Source organism: Schistocerca cancellata, chromosome 3 (genome assembly GCF_023864275.1).
Source record: "Schistocerca cancellata isolate TAMUIC-IGC-003103 chromosome 3, iqSchCanc2.1, whole genome shotgun sequence".
NCBI classification, from domain to species: Eukaryota; Metazoa; Arthropoda; class Insecta; order Orthoptera; family Acrididae; genus Schistocerca; species Schistocerca cancellata.
Genome location: NC_064628.1, coordinates 602,757,056 through 602,777,699, shown reverse-complemented (window position 1 = coordinate 602,777,699; position 20,644 = coordinate 602,757,056). Strand labels below are relative to the sequence as shown.

The 20,644-nt window shown below is 45.3% G+C and overlaps 1 protein-coding gene across 2 annotated transcripts in view; it reads right to left on the bottom strand.

Moving 5' to 3' along the window:
* LOC126176837 (uncharacterized) overlaps nucleotides 1-19,785 on the bottom strand; it is a 76,626-nt gene extending 56,841 nt beyond the window's left edge. The window contains exons 1-2 of one of the 2 annotated variants that reach the window (XM_049924024.1): nucleotides 19,400-19,785; nucleotides 13,222-13,341 (exon numbers count right to left, since the gene is read on the bottom strand). In XM_049924024.1, coding sequence (XP_049779981.1) covers nucleotides 13,248-13,341; nucleotides 19,400-19,707 — 402 coding nt within the window. In that variant the 5' untranslated portion in view covers nucleotides 19,708-19,785 and the 3' untranslated portion in view covers nucleotides 13,222-13,247. Of the gene's footprint in view, nucleotides 1-13,221; nucleotides 13,342-19,399 lie in introns of those variants that run through there. The other variant, XM_049924025.1, reaches the window with a different exon arrangement.
* Between the last annotated feature and the right edge of the window lie 859 nt (nucleotides 19,786-20,644).

Genomic DNA, 20,644 nt, shown 5'->3' with positions numbered 1-20,644 from the left:
TGCAGCAAACTTTAAACATAATTTCAAACATCTTCTAAACTTTTCTTCGCTCACAAACTGAACGTCAAATATTTAATACATTAATTCACTGGATTTCGAATCTTTAAAGAATCGAGGGTTTACTTGTTATGTCTAAAGGCAATATTATGGAATGTGTTGTCAAATGATTTATAATCAATTTCGATTTGGTTAACGTTTCGGATATGACTGAAAGAAGTGACATTATCAAAGAACGGGTGGTATGTTCTCATATCGCACCCTTGTGAGAAAAGTGCCAAAAGTCAAAAAACGTCGGTTTTTAGTTTAGGTCATTGGAAAATACGTGTGAGGTGCCCCAACGTGCATCTCTATCTCGCAATTTTTCCACTTCAGGGCAGTTGTGTCAGTTTTGTTGTAGGCTACTTGATAATTCGTCACAAGAACAGGGCAGTTGTGTCAGTTTTGTTGTAGGCTACTTGATGATTCGTCACAAGACCAGTCTCACTTCAGGGTTGCTAATGGCAGGTGTGCATGGGTCATTCAAGAAGAATGGTACATTCTGAGTTGTGACACTTTTTATGTACAAGGGAGCTGAATGTACTTTTGGATATCTTTGATTATTACAATGTCGGTGTTTGTACAGCGTCTTTATAGTGCAGTACGGTGTACGTCAGACAAGTTTGCGTGTCAGTAGAAACGTGCACTGTTTTGACGATTACAGCTGTTGTAAATATCACAACATTTCGTGCTTCTCAGCGTGCAAGAAAGAAATGGAAATTTGTACTATAAAGAAAGTTTACTGAATCCTTTTTGTCGGCGAGAAGTAATGCTACATTATGTAAGTTCATTTACGATTCTATTTTTCCGTAAATCGTGTTCCTTAAATTGTATCTAGTTGATGACCCTCTTTAAATTTTATTGATCTTCATAAATTATAACTTTTTCATTGTTTATTTTTTATAACAAAACAATTTCAGTTTGTTTTTATATTTTTCATTCTATATTAATTTTGTCTGATGGAGGTTCGAACGTCGTATTATATTACTGTAAGTAAAAGTGATAGATATTGTTTGGGATAGAAAGGCGGAAAAAGTATTACATGAGGAGTCGTAACAAAAACAAAAAAGCTTCTGAAAAAGCAAGAAAAGTGACACAATTCAAAGAACTAATTAATAATTTCCTGACGAAACCTCACATTCGACAAGAACAGAACTACATGTCCATATTACTGTTGTACAGGACATAAGCGAACTTACTGCCAAGAACACTCACTTGAAATTGAAAGGATATTATTTCAGTATAAGTTTTATAGAATACATCAAGTCAACTTTTCTCAAGTACTGCATTTTTGAGTTGTCACTGTTCTTGCCGGGATGCGATATGACAACATGAGCTGCGATGGGCCACTTGTTGCTCGCTGACGCAATGCGTCCCTCTGGAACTGCGACAAGCAACAGGTGGCGGACCGTCCCTTGGCAGCCGAGGGCATTAACGCAATTCTGGAATAATCTTCAGCGATCAGTGGCGACACACAACTAGTAGTCCGCTGTGCCCTCCCTGTTACTGACTACGAAATTCTCGTCAGATGGCACTGAAACATAGATTTGTTACCGGAGACGTCTTCACCGAGTACGTTTCGAAAATACGGGGTAATTTTAAGAACTATCGCCGTGCTTGTACCAACATAAATCCTACCAACATCCTATAAAATCGAAGCTTGACTATCTCCTGCTACATCATCAAAAATTCCCACATTTCCAATGCTTCCAGATTCACCAGAATACCCATCTACCTTTCCATGATAGGTTACTATTCTCCGCACATTTCTGCCTCTCCTTTCAACGTTCATACCATATTTTCTGTATCATTTCCTTTCAGAAATACTATAGGACAAAATCCCTCGTCACTTACTGTTCACTTTCTACTCTAAAGAGCCGAAGAAACTGGTACACCTGCCTAATATCGTGTAGGGCCCCCGCGAGCACGCAATAGTGCAGCAACACGATGTGGCATGGACTCGAATAACGTCTGTAGTAGTGCTGGAGGGAACTGAGACCATGAATCCTGCAGGGCTGTCCATCAATCTGTAAGAGTACGAGGGGGTGGAAATCTCTTCAAAACAGCACATTGCAAGGCATCCCATATATGCTCAATAATAACTCGGAAGAGTGTACTTGAGGCACTCTGTAGCAATTCTGGATGTGTGGGGTGTCGCATTGTCCTGCTGGAAGTGCCCAAGGCCGTCGGAATGCACAACGAACATGAATGGATGGAGTTGATCTACATCTACATCTACATTTATACTCCGCAAGCCACCCAACAGTGTGTGGCGGAGGGCACTTTACGTGCCACTGTCATTACCTCCCTTTCCTGTTCCAGTCGCGTATGCTTCGCGGGAAGAACGACTGCCGGAAAGCCTCCGTGCGCGCTCGAATCTCTCCAATTTTACATTCGTGATCTCCTCGGGAGGTATAAGTAGGGGGAAGCAATATATTCGATACCTCATCCAGAAATGCACCCTCTCGACAGCAAGCTACACCGCGATGCAGAGCGCCTCTCTTGCAGAGTCTGCCACTTGAGTTTGCTAAACATCTCCGTAACGCTATCACGCTTACCAAATAACCGTGTGACGAAACGCGCCGCTCTTCTTTGTCAACCCGACCTCTGTCAACCCGACCTGGTACGGATCCCACACTGATGAGCAATACTCCAGTATAGGTCGAACGAGTGTTTTGTAAGCCACCTCCTTTGTTGATGGACTCTCCCAATGAATCTCAACCTGGCACCCGCCTTACCAACCATTAATTTTATATGATCATTCCACTTCAAACCGTTCCGCACGCATACTCCCAGATATTTTACAGAAGTAACTCCTACCAGTGTTTGTTCCGCTATCATATAATCATACAATAAAGGATCCTTCTTTCTATGTATTCGCAATACATTACATTTGTCTATGTTAAGGGTCAGTTGCCACTCCCTACACCAAGTGCCTATCCGCTGCAGACCTTCCTGCATTTTGCTGCAATTATCTAATGCGGCAACTTCTCTGTATACTACAGCATCATCCGCGAAAAGCCGCATGGAACGTCCGATATTATCTACTAGGTCATTTATATATATTATGAAAAGCAATGGTCCCATGACACTCCCATGTGGCACGCCAGAGGTTACTTTAACGTCTGTAGACGTTTCTCCATTGAGAACAACATGCTGTGTTCTGTTTGCTAAAAACTCTTCAATCCAGCTACACAGCTGGTCTGATATTCCGTAGGCTCTTAATTTATCAGGCAACAGTGCGGAACTGTATCGAACGCCTTCAGCAAGTCAAGGAAAATGGCATCTACCTGGGAGCTTGTATCTAATATTTTCTCGGTCTCATGAACAAATAAAGCGACTTGGGTCTCACACGATCGCTGTTTCCGGAATCCATGTTGATTCCTACAGAGTAGATTCTGGGTTTCCAGAAATGACATGATACGCGAGCAAAAAACATGTTCTAAAATTCGTACAACAGATCGACGTCAGAGATATAGTTTTGCGCATGTGCTTGACGATCCTTCTTGAAAACTGGAACTACCTGTGCTCTTTTCCAATCATTGATCAGACCGATGCTTACGTACGTGTTACCTGTCAGAGTTATATCTAGACGTATCAGTGGTCCCATATCAATCCAATTGCACGCGCCCCACACCATTACAGAGCCTCCACCAGCTTTAACAGTCCCCTGCTGACATGCAGGGTCCACGGATTCATGAGTTTGTCTCTATATCCGCACGCGTCCATTCCCTCAATACAATCTGAAACGAGACTCGTCCTACCACGCAACATGTTTCCAGTCATCAACAGTCCAATCGTTGTTGACGGGCCCAAAGAGAGCGTAAAGCTTTGTGTCGTGCAGTCATCAAGGGTACAGGACTGGGACTTCAGCTCCGAAAGCCCGTGCCGATGATGTCTCGTTAAATGGCTCGCATGCTGACACTTGTTGATGGCCCAGCATTGAAATCTGCAGCAATTCGCGGAAAAGTTGCATTTCTGTCACGTTGAGCGATTCTCTTCAGTCATCGTTGGTCCCGTTCTTGCAGGATCTTTTCCCGGCCGCGGCGACGTAGGAGATTTGGTGTTTTACCTGATTCCTGATGTTCACGATACACTCGTGAAATGGTCGTACGGCAAGATCTCCATTTCATGGCTACCTCGGAGATGCTGTGTCCCATCGCTCGTGCGCCGACTATAACATCACGTTCAAACTCACTTAAATCTTTATAACCTGCCATTGTAGCAGCATTAGCCGATCTAACAACAGCGCCAGACACTTGAAGTGTTATATAAGCGTTGCCGACCACAGCGCCGTATTCTGCCTGTTTACATATCTCTGTATTCGAATAGGCATGCCTATACCAGTTTCTTTGGCGCTTCAGTGTATAATTGTGAAGTCTTGTTTTCTTCTTGAGACTTCCATAAATTTTGGAATATTAAAACACATCGTTTTTAAACCTTTCAATGTATTGCACAAGGTCCAAATTTATTAATTTTATATACTTGTACATTTTTTATCTTTCGAATGTTATTGAAAATAGAAATCAAAATATGGGGTAAAAGCAGGAAATACCTTAATAAAGCGGATAAATGCGAATAGGAATCGCACTCTGACGGTTCCATACAAACGTAGTTACGCATATAGCTAATAATTTCATGTGGCTCAGTGGCATCGTGCAAGTCGATTGGACGCCACTTCGGCAACTTGCCATCCTTTGCCTACGCTAGTTATTCAACAGGGGAAAGGGGACCTACATTTTAACGTGTTATTTCTGGCGACTCCTCACATCGGGCTAGGTTAAAACAAAGACTGGAAAATCCGAGGTCCGCCGGCCGCGGTGGTCTCGCGGTTCTAGGCGCGCAGTCCGGAACCGCGCGACTGCTACGGTCGCAGGTTCGAATCCTGCCTCGGGCATGGATGTGTGTGACGTCCTTAGGTTAGTTAGGTTTAAGTAGTTCTAAGTTCTAGGGGACTGATGACCATAGCTGTTAAGTCCCATAGTGCTCAGAGCCATTTGAACCAATCCGAGGTCCGGCCGCGGTTTCTTCTTGTCCTGGCAAGCACTTTACCGCCAGATCACCAGTCTTGACATGTATAGAGGTAGTTCATCTATAGATTTTTGATGAGTCAGTTTGCGAGTATCGAAATATGTGACCTAAATGGCCCTGTCTTCTGACTGAAGTAGAAGCTTAAATTTTTCGCCCCGCCAACAGACGGTATCTCCGCTTGATACCTCTAACCGTTCTTAAGAAAAAGAGTCCTCAACAGTCGGACAGACGACATAATTGTCCTACAAGGCAGCGTGCCAGGCAAGCGTGCCTAACTTCGCGTGTGCTGGATGTGCGGGCCGCATGAGGACCAAGGCCCTGCCTGTCGGCTTCGATCGTTCCTTCTCGGAAGTACTCGGTACAGCACCACATTTCATTTAGTATTCGGCTGTAGCGTTTTTCGGTCGCCACAACTCTCTTCCGTTCGGCATGGTCGTGGTGTCAGGGCTCTTTACCCTTCGCTGTTGTTCGTGGTATGAGACACAGTCACAGGTAAGTGGCTGCTTGAACAAGAAGAGGCAGTCCAGCCATCTATCGTCACAAACCTTTAAAAAGGAATGAGAGACATGAGAGTTCCCAGTATATATTATACGGTCGTTTAAGCGACGGGTCTTGCAGATTTACTATAAAAGGTATAATAATACTATTCAGAAAGAATTTAAAGATTTAGCTGACACTGAAAAAGCAAAAAATTACAACGATTGACAGATAGGAGTCTTTGGTTTGAAGCACTTTTTGCTTAATTTACAGGCAAGCAGGTTGCCAAGAAAATGGTGGTATGAATAATAAAATTTCTGAAGTTACATGTCTTAGTGCACTGCCAGTTGCAACAGTTTTTGGTAGACCTCATCGAAGAGTATGGAGATTTTATATACTACTGAAAAGTACTTTGGTTCAGTCAAGGGGCGTACCTGGAACGATTTTTAGATTTAAAATTTGCTATTGTTGAATTTACGAAGGAAAAACGAGTGCAGGAACGAAAAGTAAAACATCCGGAATGCGCTGCAGACATCGCATTTTAAGTGGACTTAGTTGCACATTGCCCATAGTAAGACACTGTAAGGTAAGAAACAACTTCTTTCTGATTTGATGAAGATGCATTTAAAAAGAAAATAATGTTTTAGAAAGGGCACATTCTGACATGTACCAGTACAGTTCCCTAAGCTCACTTCCGTTAAGGAAAGCATGAGGTCTGAAGAGTTCGTTGTGGCCTTGAAAGTATTACAATGATAGTTTTCTAAACGTTTTGAGGTCACTGTCAATTTTACATCGGTTTTCGAGCCGGCCGGAGTGGCCGAGCAGTTCTATGGTCTACAGTCTGGAATCGCCCGACCGATACGGTCGTAGGTTCGAATCCTGCCTCGGGCATGGATGTGTGGGATGTCCTTAGGTTAGTTAGGTTTAAGTAGTTCTAAGTTCTAGGAGACTGATGACCTCAGAAGTTAAAGTCCCATAGTGCTCAGAGCCATTTTAACCATCTGTTTTCGACACCGTTCGCCATTTGAGTTGCAAGTGCACCTCTAACTGACCTGCAAGGTAATTCTCATATCATTGACAAATCCTTTTACGTCAAAACTGTCCAGGACTTCTACATTACTTTCCTTGAGTAGAGTTTCCACGTCTCTATAATGAGGCTAAAGTGCTACAATATTTCGACCAACCTATTTGTGTGGAAGATCGTTTTTCGACTATGAAGCTAAATACACTCCTGGAAATTGAAATAAGAACACCGTGAATTCATTGTCCCAGGAAGGGGAAACTTTATTGACACATTCCTGGGGTCAGATACATCACATGATCACACTGGCAGAACCACAGGCACATAGACACAGGCAACAGAGCATGCACAATGTCGGCACTAGTACAGTGTGTATCCACCTTTCGCAGCAATGCAGGCTGCTATTCTCCCATGGAGACGATCGTAGAGATGCTGGATGTAGTCCTGTGGAACGGCTTGCCATGCCATTTCCACCTGGCGCCTCAGTTGGACCAGCGTTCGTGCTGGACGTGCAGACCGCGTGAGACGACGCTTCATCCAGTCCCAAACATGCTCAATGGGGGACAGATCCGGAGATCTTGCTGGCCAGGGTAGTTGACTTACACCTTCTAGAGCACGTTGGGTGGCACGGGATACATGCGGACGTGCATTGTCCTGTTGGAACAGCAAGTTCCCTTGCCGGTCTAGGAATGGTAGAACGATGGGTTCGATGACGGTTTGGATGTACCGTGCACTATTCACTGTCCCCTCGACGATCACCAGTGGTATACGGCCAGTGTAGGGGATCGCTCCCCACACCATGATGCCGGGTGTTGGCCCTGTGTGCCTCGGTCGTACGCAGTCCTGATTGTGGCGCTCACCTGCACGGCGCCAAACACGCATACGACCATCATTGGCACCAAGGCAGAAGCGACTCTCATCGCTGAAGACGACACGTCTCCATTCGTCCCTCCATTCACGCCTGTCGCGACACCACTGGAGGCGGGCTGCACGATGTTGGGGCGTGAGCGGAAGACGGCCTAACGGTGTGCGGGACCGTAGCCCAGCTTCATGGAGACGGTTGCGAATGGTCCTCGCCGATACCCCAGGAGCAACAGTGTCCCTAATTTGCTGGGAAGTGGCGGTGCGGTCCCCTACGGCACTGCGTAGGATCCTACGGTCTTGGCGTGCATCCGTGCGTCGCTGCGGTCCGGTCCCAGGTCGACGGGCACGTGCACCTTCCGCCGACCACTGGCGACAACATCGATGTACTGTGGAGACCTCACGCCCCACGTGTTGAGCAATTCGGCGGTACGTCCACCCGGCCTCCCGCATGCCCACTATACGCCCTCGCTCAAAGTCCGTCAACTGCACATACGGTTCACGTCCACGCTGTCGCGGCATGCTACCAGTGTTAAAGACTGCGATGGAGCTCCGTATGCCACGGCAAACTGGCTGACACTGACGGCGGCGGTGCACAAATGCTGCGCAGCTAGCGCCATTCGACGGCCAACACCGGGTTCCTGGTGTGTCCGCTGTGCCGTGCGTGTGATCATTGCTTGTACAGCCCTCTCGCAGTGTCCGGAGCAAGTATGGTGGGTCTGACACACTGGTGTCAATGTGTTCTTTTTTCCATTTCCAGGAGTGTACATCATGGTTACATGGCACCACGAGTGCGAAAGTCTGTCCATACCACGACAGTTTACACCACATAAAAATTGTCTTCAGTGCACTAAAAATAATTACATAATATTGAAAATTTGTTTCGTTCGTGGCCTATGCTGTTGCGAAATGTGAAAAATAAGACGAAGTCATACACTGTTCACCCCCCCCCCCCCCGCATCCCTTCCCTCAACGTGGTGGAGCGATGGGGGAAGTGTGCACCGAGGCCGAGTGGCCGGCCGTGGTGGCCGAGCGGTTCAGTCCCATAGTGCTCAGAGCCATTTGAACCAAACTGGCTGCTGTGAGCGGGTGAACATTATGTTGGTGAAATATGAACCCAGGATGGCTTGTGACGAAGGACAACGAAACGGGTCATAAAATATCTCCAAAGTAGCACTGTACTGTAAGGATGCCAGAGATGACAACCGACCGGTACCTACTATGAAAGGAAATAGCGTCCCAGACCATCACTCATGGTTGTCAGCCCAAATGGCGGGCGACAGTCAATATCCCACCGCAATCCGGGGCGCTTCCAGACAAGTCTTCGGCCTGGAATTTCATTGATTGGAGTATAATTGTCTTCAGTGATGCGTCCCTCCTCGAACTGAGCCCCGATGACCAGGGCTCTCCAACGAGCTTGGCAGTTTTACGATCAAAAGCCCCAATTGGACAGAATTGGGCACAATATCCTTCAGGAGGATGTCAAACAATTTTGTCAGTCAAGTCAAAGCCGAATTACTGCTTGCATAAGGGTCCGAGGTGGACCAAAGTGTTACTCACATGCCCAGTTTGCGAAGCTCTTTGTCATGAATAACCATTCAGTTTTTCTTTAATTGTAGTCATTTGTCTGTCTGCACATGTACATCACATAACACCAATTTGCGTCTCTTTCGCACAATTACTTCATGTTGCGCCTTTCTCTCTCTCTCTCTCTCTCTCTCTCTCTCTCTTGAGTGTGTTTGGTTTGTTCGTTTGCCAGATATACACTTATACTGTTTACAATCTATACCTGTTTCAATTTCTACGCTTTTTGTTGCTCGTAAATTTCTTTTGGGCTGTATTCAAAAAATGGTTCAAATGGCTCTGAGCACTATGGGACTTAACATCTGTGGTCATCAGTCCCCTAGAACTTAGAACTACTTAAATCTAACTATCCTAAGGACATCACACAACACCCAATCATCACGAGGCAGAGAAAATCCCTGACTCCGCCGGAAATCGAACCCGGGAACCCGAGCGCGGGAAGCGAGAACGCTACCGCAAGACCACGAGCTGCGGACAGGTAAGACTTTAGTGCCCAATTAACTGTGCTGTTGACGAACGAAGACGACAGCGCACAGATCGAAAACACGTGAACAGTAACACAACTGATATTCTGTGACAAGTTAAGAACCGGGTTCTAAACCGCATGCTGGTATTTGCCTGTCAGCGATTACCAGACAACCTGTCTGAGCTCCCAGAATGGAGCGTCAGAAAGCTTCAATTTGTCGAGTGGTCCTCCCCATTCTCCATCACACAGTTTTAACTTTCTGTATATTGCATTTGTAAAGTGCATTCGACATAGAGTAAGATAATTCAGTTCCACTAGTAAACTGCTCAAAATATTTTACACTATCCCATAATTTTCACAGTCTTTTTTACGGTTCTGTACCTCAACCTATAAAAAGAATAATATATAACATCATTTTGATGTCCGTGCGTCTGTCTGTCTGTCTGACCGACTGTTCAAAACGCTTCTCCTCAGGAAGCCCCGATAGACGTATCAAGCCGAATTTTATGCCGCATTCTAAAGTCTATGACCCCATGGCTGTGTTATAAACGTTAGCTGCTAAGTCAGCGCAATCAAAAGATACTGCCATTTACGTGACATAGTCCGATACTCGCAAACTCAGGCATCAAAACCTATAGGGCATTTATCCTTGGTCTAGAATCATGAAATGCAAAAAGCAAGGTTTCACTGTAAAAATAAGCGAAAACATCCGAAAATTATTGACTTGTAATTATTTCACACGAAAAAAATATATTTTTGTTCACTTGTTATCAGACTGTCTGACTCTCTGTCAATCTATTAAGCCCCCTTTTCTCAGGAACGGGTAGACGCATCAGTTTCAAATTTATGACACACGCTTAGGTCTACAATATTTTGGTGGTCTAAACACAATAAGCTTCTAAATCAATGCAACCAAAAGATACGGTCATTTATGTCATATATTTTGGTACTCTCAAACTCGCTCATTAAAACCTATAGCGTACATCCCGTTGACGTTGACGTAGAAGAAAGGTTACACAGTACACCTAAAAGAAAAAAATAGAAAATTGTTAACTAGTAATTCTATCACATGAAACAAATATTACCTTTGTGATTTCTTATCCAACTTGAAACTTTAAATTACAATATTCTCGAAAGTCTTGGAATCCCTGTGACCGATATCTTGCCAATGTCGCTAAGAGGCAAAAATCATCGAGATCCTCGATTCCCGGAGCGGACTGAACTGTCTATATACGTCATTAAGTTTGTAAGGAACCCTCGCACCAGAGCAACATTGTTTCATTGGTAGGCTAATCCCTACCTCAAAACTTTTTCATCTCGTTACAACTTACAGCTTCTTAAAAGAAGTAGAAGAAAGCATACATTCTCAGTTCAGTTGTCGAGCATGGTGTTTCTTGAATCGTGACCAACACGGCTGCAGTACACCGCTCAGTCTGATATGGATCGAAGATCAGTGTGCGGTCATTGCCACTTCACGGCAGAAAGAGGCAGCTGCATAGCAAGTTCACCACCGACTTGGCGTGGAGCACGGCGGCGTCTTTCGATCATTCAAACGCTGTTGTGGAACAAAACATTGAAGAGATGTGTCACTCTGGTCGTCCGTGGCCAACAATACCAGCTGATCACCGCTAACTCCTAATTTTGGATCGAAGGTATCCCAAAGAGAAATGAGCAAGGCTACGAGGAGCCTGTTTGGAGGAATCTGGGAGTGGTGTCTCTGACCATACAACACGTTACCGTGTACGCGCGGTCAGTTAGCCTGTAAGCGTTCATTGTGATCAACATTAGAAATTTCCCAGAACTTTGGTGCACGAAGAAGGTGGACCAAGGAACGTGTTGAACTAAACCCCACTTTACCTGCGTTGCGTTCCCTTCACCGACGAATTTCAGATTTTTCAACACGTGATAACAGTCGGAGAAGGGCGCAGAGACGACCAGTTACTAAAGTGCATCTTGTGTATTCATTCCCACAGATTCAGCACGAGCTTGGGTAGTCAAATAAAGCCGCAATTCATGTCGGACACGTCTCATTGCTGTAGAGAATAGTTTGAGGGGGTTGGGGGGAGCTTCTACTGTCAACATCTCTGCGACGATTTTGCATTAGTGTTCTCTACGGTGGGCAAAATTCAACCGAATGGAATGGCCTACTGTATCTGCAGACATGAAACTGGTCCAGTCTGCTTGAGATGAGCTGAAACTTGCAGTGCACTGTCGAACTTCACACACTAAATGATCCCAGAGGGATGGGGAGGGAGGAGGGAAGACACGCTAGAGTAGCAACGTCTAGACAACTTTGAGGACAAAATGTCAAGGAGGTTACAAAGATGTTATACTGCACGAGGTGGAGCAACGCGCTACAGAATATCACCCAGATTTTAATTTACAAATGTGGCACGATATGGATTTCCCAGAAGATTTACTTTTTTTTGGTTGTTGATTGGTTTTTATTTCACAGAAAAGCTTGTTGTTCGTAAACCTTATTGTTTCAATTCCTGCTCCACTTGAAACTAAGCCGACATACATTATCTGATCAAAATCATTCGGATACCTTCTAGGCGACATTAAGATGGGGTGCTTTTATGAAGGCTTGAAAACAGCTGAGTACACGTCCAATGGCGTGTCCAAATGTCTATGGAGGAACGGTAGCCAGTTCTTCCTCAACAGCAGAAACCAGAGAACGAAGTTCGATCAGTGGGCCTGCAGCGAAGTTGGCGCCTAAACACATCCTACGAGTTGGGTTGGGGTCTGCACTTTGGGAAGCTCAGTCCTTTCCAGCACTGTTATTGTCTACGAAACATTGCCTCGTAGAAGCTGCTTTACGAAAGGGTGCGCTGTCATGCTGATACAAACAAATCATCGACTGCTCCTCTACAGTACGCGGTACACAGTCCAGTAAAATGTGTTTGTATCCTTCTAGACTTATCATTTTCTTAAGCGCCATGAGGGGACAACACGCCAATCACGAAACACAACCCTATACCCTAACACCACCTCCTCCATGCTTCCGTGTTGGCACCACACATGACGGCTAGTAAAGTTCACTAAGCATTCGTAAAACCCGAACACTTCATTAGGATTATCAAAAGATATTGATTGCATGATCCAACACTCAAATTCACTCATTTCCAGTCCTTCTCAGTCCAGTGGCGTCGCCCTTTTCACCACCCCAAGTGTCGCTTAACAGTGACTACAGATATGTTCTGCTTACGAGGAGCTACTTGGCCATTCTACTGCATTCTTTTTAAGATAGCTGGACTGGTGGTGGAACTCATGACTGATTTCTTCCTCTGATTTCATGTGATTTCTTACAACTATCCTCCGCAATGCTTGACAGTTCGTGTACATCAGTACATGGCGTCTGCGTGGTCTCTGTGTAGTTGTGGTTGTTCCTTCACGATTCTGCTTCACAGTCACATCACCGAAAGTAGATTTGGGCAGTTTTAGAAGGACAGTATAGCTCCTGATGCATTCGTTTCTCAGCTGGCGTCCAATGAGTAGTCTACGTCCAAAGTCACTGAGCTCTGCTGACCAACGCACTCTGCAGTTACTATTTCTCTAGTGGCAAACCAGCACTCGCAGCCTCATTTCATACTGGTCGGTCCGCCTCTTGTGACATTTAGTGGTCAATTCCGCATTACATAGGGCGTCCGGATACTTTGATCAGGTAACGTACGTTCGTAAATATGTGAATGATTTAAAAACTTTTTAAGGTGTTTGTAATGACGTATAGAAAAATTTATTGTTACCAGTAATAATTTATTGTGGTTACCATTACCGGCTCCTGGGAGGGTACCGCCAGCTCTGTGCAGCAGCGAACGAGTTGAAAGGTCGTAGGAAGGTAACAGCAAACCACCTCCAGTACGACCTTGAGCAGAACAGCAAACGATATAGCTAATAATGAGGCGAAAATACATTACTGCTAATGGAGCGTGCTATGCGTCAAACACATGCGACAAAGCTAAAACAGTTTGCTCTACCGAATTTATAAAACGGGACGTCTGACTATCTCGGTCAGCGACGACTAAGACGGCGGTGAAGTCAGATTCTCCCTTGCAGCAAGGCGTGTACTATGCCATTTCTCTGAAGGTCCCGGCTTTTGGGAGTAACAGAATCGATGGCATCGGCCTGTATTTACTGACTCTTGGTAATTCCTTTTCTTCCAACCCCGTAGTGAAGACCAATATTTGATGAGTGTGTGGAAGGGGGGGGGGGTGGAATTAAAATCTTCTATAAAGCTCTGCATATTTTCACTGTCTTCCCTTCATTGATATGTTGGTCCGGAGGAAGGAAGATGGTACTAACACTTACTTGTACTTTCAGATTGACAGCTGTCAACAGCCGGCACAGCTTGAAGTGGTGCTTCGTACTTCATACCACCCATGTTATCTTCGGATAGAAAGTTTGTCAGCTCGGTTAGCCCACATTCATGTTAACTTAACTTTCGCTCGAATGGGTATCGCGAGAGAGAAATCAGATGCGCATTGCGTAATCGACCAACTACACTACTGGCCATTAGAATTGCTACACCACGAAGAAATGCAGATGATAAACGGGTATTCATTGGACAAATATATTATACTAGATCTGACATGTGATTACATTTTCACGCAATTTGCGTGCATAGATCCTGAGAAATCAGTACCCAGAACAACCACCTCTAAACGTAATAATGGCCTTGATACGCTTGGGCATTGAATCAAACAGAGCTTGGATGGTGTGTACAGGTACAGCTGCCCATGCAGCTTCAACACGATACCACAATTCATCGAGAGTAGTGACTGGCGTATTGTGACGAGCCAGTTGCTTGGCCACCATTCACCAGACGTTTTCCATTGGTGAGAGATCTGGAGAATGTGCTGGCCAGGGCAGAAGTCGAACATTTTCTGCATCCAGAAAGGCCCATACAGGACCTGCAACATGCGGTCGTGCATTGTCCTGCTGAAATGTAGGATTTCACAGGGATCGAATGAAGGCTAGAGCCACGGGTCGTAACACATCTGAAACGTAACGTCCACTGTTCTAAGTGCCATCAATGCGAACAAGAGGTGACCGAGACGTGTAACCAATGGCACCCCATACCATCACGCCCGATGATACGCCAGTATGGCGATGACGAATACACGCTTCCAATGTTCGTTCACCGCGATGTCGCCAAACACGGATGTGACCATTACGATGCTATAAACAGAATCTGGATCTCGACCAACGCGAGCAGCAGTGTCGCGATACGATACACCACAATCGCGATAGGCTACAATCCGACTTTTATCAAAGCCGGAAACGCGATGGTACGCATTTCACCTCCTTACATGAGGCATCACAACAACGTTTCACCAGGTAACGCCGGTCAACTGCTGTTTGTGTATGAGAAATAGGTTGGAAACTTTCCTCATGTCAGCACGTTGTAGATGTCGCCACCGGCGCCACCCTTGTGTGAATGCTCTGAAAAGCTATTCATTTGCATATCACAGCATCTTCTTCCTGTCGATTAAATTTCGCGTCTGTAGCACGTCATCTTTGTAGTGTAGCAATTTTAATGGTCATTAGTGTAATATTGATGGTTATAGTATTAGCAGCAGTAGCAGAATAGTAATACTGTACTAATGTTTGATGTACATTTAATCATAGAGTTGTTATTTAGTTTTAATGAAGAAGCATTATTGTAGACAGCAAATATAGCCTATTGTAAAACAAATAAACCAATAGTCTGACAGCCAACATAGTAGCTGTTACAGAAGTTTAATATCGCATGGGTCGTTCCGAAAATAATGTCTGCAATTTGTTTTCATGGGAACTGCAACAGGTACAGAAAGCGCAACAGATTTAAACAGTACCATATTTCGTCTGTCATTTTTCCACACCATCACCATCCATTAGGCATTTTTGCCAAAGATGAACAAGGGCCTGCAATCCATTCTCGTAAAAACCCAACGATCTGAGGCTAGCCACTGTATTACAGCTTTCACAATAGTATCTGCTTCTGGATAACTCTTGGCCACGTTTTTCATATTTCATAGGACCAAAAAGGTGTAACTAGTATGAATGTTCTGAATTAGGAATGTACTACAAAGGCATAGGCCAAAGCCAGTGTCTATCGCTGTTTCCAGGGCGTTAGCTGCAGCTAGCCGATGCAGCATTTTAGACATATTTCCCGCTTCCTCGATTACGACCCAGTTTTCCTGGCAGTAACCAGCCTTCAGGGAGTTTCAAGGGCCCTGAAGTACGCGACTGTACTCGGCCTCCGCATTAGCTAAGGAATGCGACGGCGCTGAAAATATATGGCAGTGCCTGTCTTCGCAGCGATAAGAATATTGGCAGAACATTAAGGGGCCTTACGAGCAGATCATGAGTGCGGCATGGCTGGGCGTTGGTGACGAACTGCTGACGCAGATATCTTCGTCGCAGCTTAGCTGCGTGTCAACGACCGCTGCCCGACGGCTCAGCCGTCACGTGACCAACACTCTGCCGCCGTCTCTACGACACCATCTGCAAGGGTTCCTGCCGCCATCTCACGGTCTGAGGCCATCCCAGTTGTGGGGGTACAGTACAGTTAAAAATATTTATTTTAGAAACATTTGAAATTACGAATTATTTGGCACACTTAAAACTTCTATTGTTAATTACGCAATCTAGTACTGTTTAGTATGGTTAAAGTCTGGATTCATTTATGTAGGAATAATCGAAATTAACAGAAATTCATTTCTCAAGAAAAACTGTAAACCCTTTGAAATATGATTATTACCGCAGAGTGAAGAAGTAGTAAGCATACCACTGATGTGACCGGACGTATTGTTGTATTTTGGGCGAACCATGTAATTTCTACATTGTTAATGTGAAAATTCATAAGACTGAATGATACACTAAAATATGGCAAAACATATTAACGTAACAACAAAAATTCTGCAACAACAATCATGGGATACACGATGATTGTCCATAAAGTAAATTCCGATCGGTCGCGAAATGGAAACCAATGCGAAAATCCGGTAAAGCTCTGCACAGATGTGTTGGGCAGTGTCTCTAGTATGCCCGTCGATTGTGTCGCATCGCTCTTTTCAGTTTGAGTGAACAGTGAGCACGTAAAGATGCGTAGGGAGTAGCATCTCCCGCCAAGTATGAGGGCCTGGTCAGAGATTTCGCCTGTGTAATGCAGCCCACATAACACAACTGTCGAGCAGTTCCTTATTCATATCAATTCTCGGCCGCACACTGCAGGGGCAATGAAGACGCTCCTGCAACGTTCCCGATGAGAAGTGTTTGCTCACCCACAATACGGTCCGTAATTGGCTCCCCCTGAGACTCATCTCTGCTCACAAGAACCGCTGGCTATGAAGACAAAATTTTTCCACAGACAACGAGCTGCAGACCAGTGCAGAAGATAACTGGTCGAAAGCACAGGCGTCTACTTTCTGTGACGAGGATATTGGAAAGTTGATACAACACTACGACAAAACTCGAAGTTGGAGCGGCGACTATGTAGAGAAGTAGGTGGGAGGCGTACCTAACTGCTGCAAATAAAACCTTTCTGGTTTTTACTGTGGTTTCCATTTCGCGACCGATCGGAACTTACTTTCCGAACAATGGGTCTCGATCAAATCATCGGTGATGATCGGTGGATTACGGCAGAGGAATCGTCTGCACGTCTGAATACCGACTTTACTGCCTTAGACGAGATGTTACCCGACCTCGGTGTGTTCCAGACGGGATCCTCGTGTTTAGATCACTTCAACCATGAGGACCTAAAATGGGAGAATTTCAGCTTCAAGAATCAGAGTCATAGTCAAGAAGAACTCTACACGAGAATCTAAGTAAACTAGAAAGTTTATTGTAATCTTCATTCCTCTCAACTTTTCCCGAAAGACTTTGCTTATTGTGGACAATAACTTGAATTAGGAAGGGGGGGGGGGGAGGGGCGAGATTACAAACTCCACCTACCTCCAGCGGAGAGCCTTTCGCCCACTCCGTTCATCCCGAGAACTATAACAGTTCGATGTATGCGGTAGGACAGCCGAGCCAAATTTGGCAAGAGTTCCATGGTCACGAAACTGTTGTGTGGCGTTGCATTATCTTGTTGCAAGCAGAATGGTGTCTTCTTCTCTGGCCTGACTCTAGAAATTTGTCCTTACAGCCTAGTCAGAGTCGTCTTGTAGCCTTCTGAATTGACAGTTACTTTATGCTTCAAGACATCCAAAAGAACCATACCCTGCCTACCCCAGAACACTATACACATCACTTTGTCTGCAGATGGCCGTCTTTTGAACCTCTTCTTTGTTAGAAGATATGCATAGCACATTTCCAAACATTGTTTTTAGCATTTCTGCTCGTGGATGGTGTTCAGAAAACTGTCGTCTCTAGCCTCAATAGTCCCGAAGGGCCTGACACACATCCCTTCCACATCTGCATCAATATCCGAGGGTCCCGTCTGGAACACACCAAGGTCGGGTAACATCTCGTCTAAGGCAGTAAAGTCGATATTCAGATGTGCAGACGATTCCTCTGCCGTAATCCACCGATCATCACGGATGATTTGATCGAGACCCATTTATTAGGAGGGATGGCAGCTGAGCAGCGGCATGTTTTGTCTTCGCTGTTTTTCAGCTCTACTGAAACGCCTCACTTCAATCACATCTATTGTACCATCTCCGTGTTTATTTATCAAGTGTCGACAGGTTACAATTGGCGCAATTTGTAGAGCAGTGAGGAATTAAATGACACACGTCTGTTTCATACGCACTTCGATGCGAGACGCCAATCTGCAACGCTGTCTTGCTGCTGCTGTCTACATCTACGTCTACATCAAAACTCTTCAAACCATTGTGAAGAGCATGGCAGAAGGCGCTTCCTTTTTTTTTCACTTCCTAAGTCTTTCTGCCGTTCCATTCAAGTATAGAGTGCGGGAAAACGACGGCTTAAACACCCCTGTGAACTCTGCGATTTTTCTAATCTTGCCTTTGCGATCCATACGGGAGAGATACGATGGGGTTTTGGTACACTTTTAGATTTATTATTTAATTTTGGATCCTGAAACTTACTAAGCAGGGCCGGCCGCGGTGGCCGTGCGGATATAGGCGCTCCTGTCTGGAGCCGCACTGCTGCTACGGTCGCAGGTTCGAATCCTGCCTCGGGCATGGGTGTGTGTGATGTCCTTAGGTTAGTTAGGTTTAAGTAGTTCTAAGTTCTAGGGGACTGATGACCACAGCAGTTGAGTCCCGTAGTGCTCAGAGCCATCTGAACCATTTGAACCGACAGTGGAGATAAACTCCAGTGTTGCCTTCGTTGTACACATTCAGTATCATCCATTAGTCATATTTGGTACGCGTCTCAAACACGTGAGCAGTAATCTAAAATGAGGTCACGAATGGTTTGTAAGCAGTCTCCTTTGTGAACTGACTGCATTTCCCTAGTATTCTACCGATGAACAGAAGTCTGTTATCTGCTATGCCTACTACTGACTCTATGCGATCGTTCCTTTTCATATCCCTACAAACTGTTACATCCATGTACTTGTGTAAGTTGACCGACTCGAACTTTACCTCATTAGTACTGTAGTCACAGAATAGTACTGGGATACTTTTTCATTTTGAGAAGTGCAATATTTTACACTCCTGAGTATTTAAAGTCAGTTTCCCATATTTGCACATCTTTGAAATGGTATGACTGAATATTTGTACAACGTTTTCCAAACAGTATTTCATTTCAGATAACTGCATCATCTATGAAAAGCCAGGGTTTACTACTCACAATGTCCGCCTGCCGCAGGACAACGAAACTAGGAGGACATTAGAAGATGCAAAAATTAGTACTACATCAAAAGAATCTGGACCGGACATTGAAAGTCATCGCAGGAAAATAAGAGGGATTATTTTCGGAATGACCCTAGTAGAAGGAAGGAACTTGAAACGCGCCGCGTCCGATGGGTTTACCTATCTCTCTGCAGAGCAGTGGTCGCGACCCCGGACCCGGCAGGCTTGCACCTCACGACACGGCGGCATCGGCCCTTGACCCACGCGGAGCCCGGGGGGCAGCGAGGCCGCGCGCGAATCACGTTGGCCAACAGCACGGGGGGTGTCGGCTGGTGCTCTTCGCTACTGTCCTGCGCCTCCAGCGCCGTCGCGATTTCCTCGACCGGAACGCAGTCGGCGTCGGGCTGCCTCACTGTCACCACGTTGGCAGCACTGCAGCACGTGGCGACCACCCACACCAGCGCCGTCAACGCCGCCAGCCGCTGCATCTCTGCTACGCCCACACTTTGATTCGGCCGGCGCAGATGAGCCAGGCGCACAGCGTACGCGGCTCGGAGCGACCACGTGTGCGTCCCCACTCGTATCTCGCGTTCTCCGAAAAAACTTCGCCGCAGATAGGTGCGGTGACGTTATCACCGGATGCAAACTTCCGCCACTGGTGGCTGACTAACGCCTTGAAAGTCAGCTTCTCGCAGCTTCGGATGACGAAACGCTCTTCCCGGAAGATAATCGTCAGGAAGCTTAATGTATCAATACGAACACTGTTCTCCACTCGCTGTCGGTTGTGACGGCTCGCTGTCAAGTACATACACATAACAGCTCTTAGTTTCTTTCATCTCTAAAATACAAATTTTTATAACACTGAACTGAGTGCACTTCACGCAATTTTGCACGTAAATTAGATACAGAACAATATGGAAATTCCGGGAATAAACACCTTTTAGTATATACAGGGGGTAAACGGTAACTGTTTACCACATACCACAGTGGTCTATGGGAAGTGCAGGCGAACAATTTGATATAGGATAGTAGCGGCCTATCAAGCCGGGAAACAGCCTCAAATTGACCTACAAAAGCAACCTAAGCTACAGCGCAAGTACGCCACGCGAGATTTTTAATATCATTGTGAAATGTATTTCCAAACTATGAATACAATTATACAACAGCTATTCAATTTGTAGTACATATGAAAATTTGTGTCGAACCGGGACTCACAATTATCGCAGTCAGTCGCCTAAACAACTTCGGCTATCCGAGCACGCTTCTAGAACTCACTCAAACCTAGTACCTACGTCCCATAGCTATCGCAAGCAAATTGTTCGATTCCCACTTAGGAAGAGAGGTTCTTTTTCGCATCAGATTGTCTTCCTTTGGTATTGTAAATTTGTGGTAAGATCTTATGGGACCAAACTGCTTAGGTCATCG